The 10,776-nt window shown below is 37.2% G+C and overlaps 1 protein-coding gene across 1 annotated transcript; it reads left to right on the forward strand.

Annotated features, from left to right (window-relative positions):
- Window positions 1-4,264: 4,264 nt before the first annotated feature.
- Window positions 4,265-6,865, forward strand: LOC103946671 (cytochrome b561 and DOMON domain-containing protein At5g47530). The gene is made up of 3 exons (XM_009357430.3): window positions 4,265-4,958; window positions 5,513-5,767; window positions 6,270-6,865. The coding sequence occupies exons 1-3, from the start codon at window positions 4,314-4,316 to the stop codon at window positions 6,597-6,599; spliced, it is 1,230 nt and encodes a 409-aa protein (XP_009355705.2). The 5' UTR covers window positions 4,265-4,313; the 3' UTR covers window positions 6,600-6,865.
- The last annotated feature ends 3,911 nt before the right edge of the window (window positions 6,866-10,776 follow it).

Below are 10,776 nucleotides of genomic sequence, written 5' to 3' on the forward strand. Positions count from 1 at the left end.
GACTAGTCAAAACCACCAGCCAACTAAGTACATATTCATCAGTTAACTAAATGCAAATCTATGAATCAAACTTAATTTACTACAAGTTATCCTAGCCAGCAACAATTTATTTAATTACTCATAATATGCGGTGTAAACTTAGTCACAAACACTTATCAAATAACAACTCATAGGATGCATGAAATATATGTTAGTAAATAAGATATGTCAACAAGTTTAAGAAACAAAAAATGCAAGAAGTTTTTTGCCAGTAAAACCTTTCTTTGGGTTAAAAAACCTGGGATTCTCCGTTAAGTCCAATCTACTAATGCAAATTAGGTTTTTGCAGAGTACCACGCAAAGCTTAATTCCTATACCTAGTCTATCAAGCAGCTTTACCTTTGTGTAACCTTACTTTGCACGAGTTAAGGATTTCTTCGGTCTTCACGAGGTGGCAGCTCATCTTGAACTCTTCATCTTGTACCGAAATATAGTCGTCTCCAGTCTTCACAAGATAACAGCTCTTCCTGAACTCTTCACCTTGTGGCACCAATACCAACACCAACAAATACACATGATATCATAATGATGAAAATGTAATCTAGATTCAATGATTAGTCAATTTCTTCAATCAAACAGTTGAAGGAAAAAATTGACGTGAATCCGAAAATAGGGTCAGTTTAAAGATTTGAAACTTGAAGAACTTAACAATCAAATTATAAAGTACAACCGTGAAGACAATGCTACCCTAATATGCAATGATTAGGTGCTTGATACATGAATATGGTTTTGCAGTTAGGATTTCAATGAAGAATACAAGAGGTAGCTCAAATCGAAACCAACACCAATGAACACACATGATATGATAGTGTGCAATCTGGATTCAATTATTAGTCAGTTTCTTCAGTCAAACAGTTGAAGGAAAAAACTGACGTGAATTCGAAAATAGGGTCAGTTTAAAGATTTGAAACTTGAAGAACTTAACCACCAAATTAAAACAAAACCGTGAAGACAATGCTACCATAATATGCAATGATTATGTGCTCAATACATGAATATAGTTTTGTAGTTAGGATTTCAATGAAGAACATAAGAGGTAGCTCAAAGCTAAAAACACTCTTTGAAAAATGTAAATTTCCTAGCCAAAACAAATGAGCATATAAAAAGATTTAAGCAAACATTTTCAAAGATAAATTTATATATTCAAAGAAGAATATTATCCATAAAAAGGCTTGATGCTGACGTGGCCAGAAACAGGACCCACTCACTAATCCAATTGGATTAAAAAATAATTAAATATATTTTTAATAATTAAATATTAAAAAATTAAAAATAAAATTAATTTTTTATATAAAATTGTGGGATCCACCCTTTCTCTCCTCTCTCTCTTGCCTATCTCTCTTCTTTCCCTCTCTGGACACCTGCATCCCCAAAACCCTTACCACTCTTCCCACCCGTCCCCCCCCTCAACCTTTATCCCCCTCACCCTTTCTTCCCCCCTCCCCCGCTCCCGTCTTCTCTGCGCAACCTCTCCCTCTAGACGCTGCCATCTATCCTCTCCATACAGAAACTCTCCCTTCTAGACCCCCTCAATCTCTCCATCTCCCACCTCTACTTCACCACTCTCCCGCCCCGCTGCCCCTCCCTCTCAATCACCTACCTCGCCATCAACCACAACCTCCTCTACGCCACATCGGGCCACGAGAAATGCCTCTGGATCCAACATGCCAACGCTGTCATTAGCATCACCATTAACAACGCCTTGATTTACTCAGGCTTATGGGACAAGAGCCTGAAGATTTGGCGGGACTCGAATCTCTGCTGCGTCGAACGAGGACGCCATGAATGTGTTGGCGGTGTCAAACGACAGGACTGTATACACCAGGTTGACAAATTGTCAGATTTGGGTGTGGTCCAAACCGTTCAAGGAAGACAAAGAAGACGGGAACGAGGTGGGATCTGGGCTAGGTAGTTCTAGTTTTGAGTTTGGGGAAGACGGGGAGCGGGCGGAAGAAAGGGTGAGGGGGAGGAAGGTTGGGGATGAAGGACGGGTGGGAAGGGGTTTAGGGATGCAAGTGTCCAAAAAGAGATAGAGAAGAGAGAGAGGGTGGATGCTGCGTCGAGTCGGTCAAGGTGCACGAGGACGCCGTGAACGCGTTGGCGGTGTCGAACGACGGGACGGTGTACATCGGGTCAACAAATTGTTGGATATGGGTGTGGTCCAAACTGTTCGGGGAAGACGGAGAAGACAGAAGCGGGGTGAGATCTGGGTTGGGTGGTTCTAGTTTTGAGTTTGGGGAAGACGGGGAGCAGTGGGAAGAAAGGGTGAAGGGGAGGAAGGTTGAGGAGGAGGGATAGGTGGGAAAGGTTTTGGGGATGCAAGTGTCCAGAGAGAAAGGCGAGAGAAAGAGAGGAGAGAGAGGGTGGATCCCACAATTTTATATAAAAATAATAATTTTACTTTAATTTTTTAATATTTAATCATTAAAAATATATTTAATTATTTTTTAATCCAATTGGATTAGTGAGTAGGTCCTGTCTCTGGCCACGTCAGCAATTAATAGAGAAATTAATAGAAAAACTGACGGAGATCTGACATTGGCACAAATTTGTAAGATGAGGTATGACATTATCAATTTTAAAAAATGAGGTATGAAAGTGTCGTGACACCAATAGTTGAGATAGTTTTTTTGTCATTTACCCTATTTTTATTTATGGCTCAAACAAATTTGTTTGGGTTGAATACATCGAGACAACATGAAACACGATCTTTTCGTTTTTGTTGGTCTGAAAATACGAGCTCCTTTCTTTATATTTTGTCATGAATACGCATAATGTTGGCATATATGTTTGCACGGTAAAAGTGCAGACATCACCTTAATGGTCCCTTGGTTGACACGTTCGACTAGTGGTTTGAACACTAAGGGGTCGCTAGTACTTTACACAACATCTTCATTAGCTTTCCCTTTTTTGAATCTTTAATTTTGCTTCATCTCAGAGGCAGCTAAAGTACGATCGATGGGAACAAGTTTTCATCGACACATTGGTATTCTAGTTTTAATTTCTGGGTAAGGCATAGTAATTTAGTAGAAGAACTTTCTTTCCTCCATTGTGGGAACCAGTAAAGCTTAATCGTACCAGTCTTTTTCCTCATATGGCAAGTCGGCATCAACAATTAGCATCAGATTTCCAAAAGAAAAACTGATGTTGTTTACTATCATGAGTAAAACTGGAAGTGTTGGAACATTAACAATTTGGTGTATTCTATGTTAGGGTATCTTTATTACTTAATTTATGTTATGATTTGTTAGTTGGATAAGAATTATGATTAATTTTCTTTTTTTTTAGGACATATTGCTTTCTTTTTTCTTAAGAATTATGTGTATATAAATACACCCTTTAACTCGGTGGAATGATTCTTGGCAAATATGTTTTTCTTTTAATTAATAGAATTAAAATCATAGTTTGTAATAGGTTTGCTCTTTTTTTCTTCTGATTCTTTTATTTCTTAACAATATCATTTTTTTTTTTGTTAAACGATATATTCTGTTAGATTAGCTAACGACGGAGTTTGAACCCACACCGTCATGCAAGGACTCAACTTTTTTTCACCACTGTAGAAAAAGCCACTTGCCTTAACAGTATCATTAACTCTAGTTGTTTTAAAATGTGAATATAATGGTCAATATTTTTTTATTTAAGAAACCTCGACGGTATTTTGAAAAAAAAACAATATTGAATAAAACAAAATTAGTTACGCTTAGTCAATATATGCTATTGATGTTGTCGATATTTTATATATATACTTAACCGAAGTATCTACAAGGGCATAAGCAGAACTATACTTAGACTTGACCTTTATACGTACCAGCTAGCTGGTTACACAAGAACAAGATCAACAAACAAATTTAAATTGTTAGGTTTAAAGATGAACAAAATTAACTTCACCCTCAAGAACTCGAACGGAGGTATGAACATTTGTTGAAGCATTAGACAAGCAACAACAATTACATATTTTTAAGTTTTGTCGATGAATAAAGAATCAAATTCTGACAGCTAAACAGAAAAATGGCTGGGTTGCTCAGGAAGAAAGCAATTTCTCACTTACAAAGCACCAGCGATGTGACGCTAACAAGCTGTAAAAACTAAAAAGAGAGTAAAGTTGTAAACTATATATTCTTGACTTCTTCCTTAATCTTACCCGAATTATACAAATAAATTAAAAAATAAAAAAGTGAAAAGTGTTCTCATCATAAGTACATAGCACATATATATGTGTGTGTGTGTGTGTGTGTGTGTGTGGTGAAACTTTAAACTCAGCAAACTAGTCAAACATGCCGGCCACTACCAAATCTGTAATTCTCATCATATTAACAGTTTCCTCCTCACTTCTTTTCCCAATTTCTGAGCAATTTTCCAATTGTAGCCCCATCAATCCCATGAACATTACAAACTGCAAGAAACTAATCACTCTAGGAGCAGAATTCGGGTGGAACATTCACAGTAACACCGAAATTGACATCTTGCTCACCATTAGAATGCCTATCAAATGGATAGCCTGGGGTGTAAACCCAGGTCCCCAAAGACCGCAGATGGTCGGGACCAGGGCTATTATAGGCATTCAACAGCCCAATGGAACGTTGGCAGTTAGAAAATACAACATCACCAGTGACACCAAGCTGGGCTGTAGGCTTCAGCCTTCACAAGATTTTGATGATGTTGTCGTCAAGAACATGAGAGGTGAAGTAAACCCTGGGTACATGTCGATATCCGCAACGTTAATTTTGCCCCGGGCTCCTGCTGTCTACAATATTTCGAAGCTGAATCATGTTTGGCAAGTAGGGTTTGAGGCTGATGATGTTCTTATGGAGCCTAAGAAGCATTCCACTTTTCTCCAGAATGTGGATAGCACAGAGAGCATAAACATGACCAGCGGACACGGTCTTAGCATAGGACATCGCCGGCATCACCTCAGAACGGTACGTAAGATCGATGCCAAGCCAACTAACATGTAATCTCTTGGTTACTATTGACTATGAAAATGTCATGTGTCAACTGTTAGATCAATGTTATTTACGATTGATGTTATAACTTAGAGTTTGTTTAATTTGTTTGTAATTTTAATTTTTGTGCTAAAGAAAACAAGGAAGTATATGAAATAAATAAAGAATGAAGATGGATGGAGGAAGGAGGGGCTAGTAAAAAATATTATATGAAAATAAAAACTTGAAACTGAAGGCAATTTTTTATTTTTTTTTCCTTCATTTTCTGTACAATTTCATACACATTCCTTTCCTATTTTTTTCGCCATCTCCTTTCTTGGATTCATCCTGCATTTCTTTTTTCTCTCACATTTTTTTTCTTTATAGCACAACTAAAAATATTAAAATTTTGATGAATATAAAACATCCCTTTAATTAAATATTTATTCAAAACCATGAAATGGTGACAAAATGAGATAGTATCTGACATGTGGCACATTGCTTAAATTTGTAAATAGTATTCTTTCTTTTTTTTTGTCTTTTGCTAACAGGTACATGGGATTCTTAATATTGTGGGGTGGGGAACAATGTTGCCATTGGGAGTGATCATAGCAAGGTACTTCAGAAAATGCCCTATTCCCTGTGAAAAGTGGTACATGGTTCATGTCTCCTGCCAGATTGTTGGTTACATTCTTGGCACGGCTGGTTGGGCGATCGGACTCTGGCTCGGCCATGCTTCTAGACACTACAGCTTCTCCACTCATCGAATTCTCGCCATTTGCATATTTGCCTTCACCACATTACAAGTAAATAACATTCATCTCTCTCCCTATCTTCCATTTATATGATGAGTCTCATGTACTTGTTTCAAGTCTGAACATATCATATCCGATGTATTTAAAAAAAAAAACATGTGTAAAAATGTTCAAAAGTGACAAAACATCTCAAATATAACATGTGTTCGAAGTTTAGATGTCGTTCCGCCAGGGATGAACATTGCAATAAGACAAGAACATTTCCCTTACGAATATTTTGCTTTTAGTCTAACATTTTATATCAAAAGTATCAAAACAAATAATATGTAAGCCTATTCGGATCACGTGATAATGCTGAGTGACATAACAGTTCAGTTAAAAGATGACATTTGTCCGAAATTAGTGACAAATTTTCTTAATTTTTTTACTCATGTCATCTTTTTACGTTGTTCCATCCCACAAGACAAGAAAAGTTCCTCTACAAATATTTTCGGCATACCCTGCAATTTAGTGGTGCTCTTATAGACGAGTGACATTGTTTTATGCATTGCAGATGCTTGCCCTGCGTTTAAGGCCATCGGCAACTGATGACTACCGGAAATATTGGGACATGTACCATCATTTTCTAGGGTACTCACTGCTGGCTGTGATCTCAGTGAACATATTCCATGGCATTGCGATTTTGAAGCCGAATAAAACCTGGCTGTGGGTTTACATCGGAGTCCTTGGAATGTTTGCTTTGGTTGCGATTGGTTTGGAGATTTTTACTTGGAGTAGGTTCATGCTTGCAAAGTCTAAAAGGAAACGACAATCTGCAGGGCAAACAAGTCAATCTGGTTCACAACCTCAAGGCTCCTTGGGCACAGAACCAGGCTCACAATAGAACAATTCAAAGCCTATTATTGAAACACTCATGAACATGCCTTGTTAACTAATTATGTTTCCCCGCTTAATTCCATTTTCCACTTTGGTTGGACTTTGCAGTTCATCCACATGCCTTGATTGTTGTGTGCTCGCTGAGCAACTCTTCTGTTTTTATTTTAGGTTTTTCGGTGTTGGAGGTGATATGTTAGAAGAAAATTGATGTTGACAATTGAGTCGATATCGCTCACCTTATAAATCTTATGATTATATATCATTGCCTCTTAATATGCAAAAGCAACATCGTTTGATACATCTTCCTTCTTGCGATTGGGCTACCATCTAGGTGGCCTTCAGCCCACACTGCCGGTGTCTTTCAATAGAATACGGTGAAATCAACCTCCCTCGATGACCTACACTCGTCCCGTGGCTAAATCTGACGATTGGAAGTCGTCCCCCGAGCCCACATCGTTTTCCCCGACGAGAAACCCTTGAGATTTCTCACTCCTCAAAAGTTTGGAACACCTTCGCAGTGAAACCCCTATCAATTTTGATCGGAAATCACCGCCGGCAGTAGTGCCGTGCATTGGTTCCCTCGACGGCGACATACCCAACAATGCTAGGGTATTCTTAACCAGACCCGTGGTCCTTTCAGCCACCCTTGTGCTCAGCCCACTATCTCTAGGGCTTGAGACCTTTTTCTAGTTGGGCCTTTTTGTTTTCTGGGCCAGGTCCGATACAGAAAAAAAAAAAAAAAAAAAAAAGAAGCCTAGTTTTGGCTTCCCATCACGTTTTGGCCTTTGCCAGCCCACTTGTTTTCTCTTAATGCACCTGCAGTCCAACCTACGTGTGAGAATGTCATGTCCCAGACCCGAAGTCCGTGAAAAATCCCGAATCCAAAACGGAGCTAAAATTTTATAAATAAATAAAACCTAAAACGGATAAATATAAAATTCCAAAACTGGGCTTCTTTTTTCAACCTCAATTCGCCTGACCTTTTTGATTGACTAGTTCATAAACATGCAAAATTTAGTTAATGTAAGCTTAAAAAGCTAAGTATGAACCTATACCTTAATATCAAAGAAGTGATTAAATACACATATGAAATGATATGCGTGAATGCAATGTAAAACGTCTTCTCCATTCTTGTTAATTCGTATCATTAAACAACTAGACCTGCATGGCTCATACCATGCATTTTACCACTATGCAGTGATGTGGAAGCTCAACTATACTAAATACTCTCTTCCCAAAATCCCTCTTTTGTTAGTAGTTTTGCCTGACTCTTTGCTTTCAGTCTTGACTTACCCGATAAATATCATGTGCACTTTGGGCTGACCTGAGACCTGATACCTACCAAGTGTCAGGCTCAACTGCACAAAAGATCCTAACCACTACTATAATCTCCATACTTCTTTCTTAAGAATCCAACCATTTCCAACATGTAAGTAATTCACATGAATTTCCATTCCATTCCTTACATAACAAACAAGCATAATCAATTAATCATTCAGAAAACAACCCTAAGATCTAGCTAGTTCGCATTTAGAACCAACATTCATATCCCAATAATATATCAAACAATATGCAAATGCAGTATTAATACTGATAATAAGAAGTAGGTTTCCCAAAACCCCCTACCGCAATTCCAAAGCATAGCTCCACGCGACACAGTAACCAAACTGCCAATTCAGCTTGCAAAGTCCTATTTACAAATACCACCGGTTACCAAACTAAGTACATATACTTGATAATACTTTATGTAGTAGATGTACATATAGATGCTCTGGTTTGGTTTTGGAGTAACTAGATAAATAAACTCACACTTATTTTCTTAAGCTAAGAATAAAATTATTGTAAGGATTAACGAAGTTTTTAACTCGAAACCCTTTTGTTTATAATATTCATATGCAAAGGCGACCGGACTATGAGTGCACCGTGTGTGTATGTGTGTGTACATATATAATTTTATGGTAAAACAATCTTGGTACCTATAACAATCTTGTTATAGGTTTTGCTGAAAGAGGTTTTGAATTTTTGTTATGAATTATTTAATGGTTCGGGTTTGGCTTCATGTCCCCCTTGATATATTGTATTTTTCTTATTTATCAATAAATTCTCCTCAAAGTCACTTCACGTGATAGCAATGTTAGAGTGGGATGGACTTTGCGGCCAAATTATAAAAAAAAATGCACAATAAACTACACAAATACAAATTCTGACATGTCAATTAGTAAGTACATACAATAACATAAAAGAACCAAAGACTGTAGGTGTATCTGGTGATTGGTAAGTTTACTCATAAGCTTGTCAGACTAGCTTAAAACCATCTCCAATGGTTGGGCTAAAAGCCAAATATTTTAGCTCGAAAAATTTAGCTTTTAGCCCAGAAACAATTTTTCTGCTCCAACCGTTCTATCCTAAAATTTTAGCCCGGGATTATTAAAGAATGAACTTAGACTCTTTTTTTTTGTTAAATTAAATTTTTTTTTTAAAAATAAATAAATAGGTAGACTATTGTAAATTAATTTTATGAACATTTTAATCTAAAAAAATTTAAATTCCGATAAATATTTGGTGGAGTCCACTCCGATTTTTGGGCTAAATTTTGGGGGGAATTTGGCCTTGATTTAGCATTTAGCCCAAATTTTCCCCTTGGGTTGGAGTACGTTTAGGGGGAAATTTTGGGGGGTAATTTGATTTTTAGCCCACCATTGGAGTTGATCTAAGCAAGGGAAAATAGTTAAAAAGATGTCAGACTTAGCCAATAAATTTGGAAATCTGTAGGTGCATACATACAGAATCCATAATTATATTCATCTTAAAGAAAAACTTAATCGATCCTCTTATCAGGTCAAACTAGAAAGCAAACATGGAGTTGAGAGTTTAAACACATGTACATAAGAACACAAATTAGAAATCATGGTGATAGATTAAAACTCATATATATATATATATATATGGGAAAATTGATTCTTACCGAGATTTGTGCTCAGCCTAAAGGTCTAAAAGCAAAAAAATGGCCTGATTTGTTAAAAAACTCATCTCCAACCGATAACTATGCTATAATTCTATGGAGTCCACCAGGTTATTATTTGGCCAAAAGGCCATCAATCTGGCCAAAATGTAGCCCCCCCCCTTTAAGGCCACCTCCAACTAGGCCGGTCAAAGGGCCATAAGCCAAATGATAGCCAGTTTTGACAAAAAACTCATCTCCAATAGAGATCTGGGCCAAAAAAACTTGGGGACCCAACTGTGCTGCTAGCTGATGTTACGTAGCATTTTTTTTTAAGACGAAAATTTAAGAAATTTAATTTTTTTTTCTCTAAATACCTAATTCATTTCTCACATCCTATATACCTATCCAAATAATTATTGAGATTATATCAAGATAAGAGATATAATCTTGATTGAGCTCGTTCTCCCTTTCCCTCCCCCTCTCCCTCTCCCTCTCCCTTTCCCTCTCAAGTTCCGTCTCAATCTTGATTGAGCTCGTTCTTTCCATTTTCTTTTATTACTTGCTGGAAGTTTCCTAACACGCATCACTCATGTTGAGACCTAAAGTTCTCCATGATTAATCCGTTTAAACCAAACCATGTCTTAGAAACTGAATGTTCTAACTTTATACGAGTCTCCTATAGCACCAATCACAATCTTGCTCCCTCCATTTGCGAATTGTCAAACTGTAACAAGTTTAGTTTCATTGAGTTTCAAACAAAAACTACTTTATATGAGTACAAGTTGTAAAGCTCTACTTGACTACGAAAAGATGTGAAACCATTGAAGCTACTAATAGTAAGGATAGAGCGAAATAAACCTCCATCATGATCTTTATTCAAGGGCTTATACCTGAAGCATTACAAATGGAAGTACTTTTCTATGAGGATTCTATAGCTCTTTGACTCGCTCTTGCGAACTGTTCCAATCATGAAAAGAGGATCTCTCGTGCTGAAGTAAGACATCATTCAAACTTTTATGTTCATGAATTGATATAATTCTGAAGTTTAAAGAATCCAATCTATTTTTTTTCTCGTCCTTCTATACCTGTAACTTGCTCCTGAAGTAACCGTGCAGAAAGCTAAAGCTTATTAAATTATCGAATCTGATTACTACTATACCTGTGAGAGAAACGTACACTCGAGCTCTACCAGTAGATATCTCTTGCTCGCAAGCGTCGTGCGGAAATATGAACAATTATT

This window comes from the organism of the source record quoted next, unplaced genomic scaffold (assembly GCF_019419815.1).
Source record: "Pyrus x bretschneideri cultivar Hongxiangsu unplaced genomic scaffold, Pyrus_bretschneideri_v1 Contig38, whole genome shotgun sequence".
NCBI lineage: Eukaryota > Viridiplantae > Streptophyta > Magnoliopsida > Rosales > Rosaceae > Pyrus > Pyrus x bretschneideri.

Bases quoted from the DNA above. Each gene is read 5' to 3' on its own strand.
- LOC103946671 (XM_009357430.3), top strand. From the start codon at position 4,314: ATGCCGGCCACTACCAAATCTGTAATTCTCATCATATTAACAGTTTCC. The intron at 4,959-5,512 runs GTACGTAAGATC...TTTTGCTAACAG, and splicing joins GCCGGCATCACCTCAGAACG to GTACATGGGATTCTTAATAT. The intron at 5,768-6,269 runs GTAAATAACATT...TATGCATTGCAG, and splicing joins TTGCCTTCACCACATTACAA to ATGCTTGCCCTGCGTTTAAG.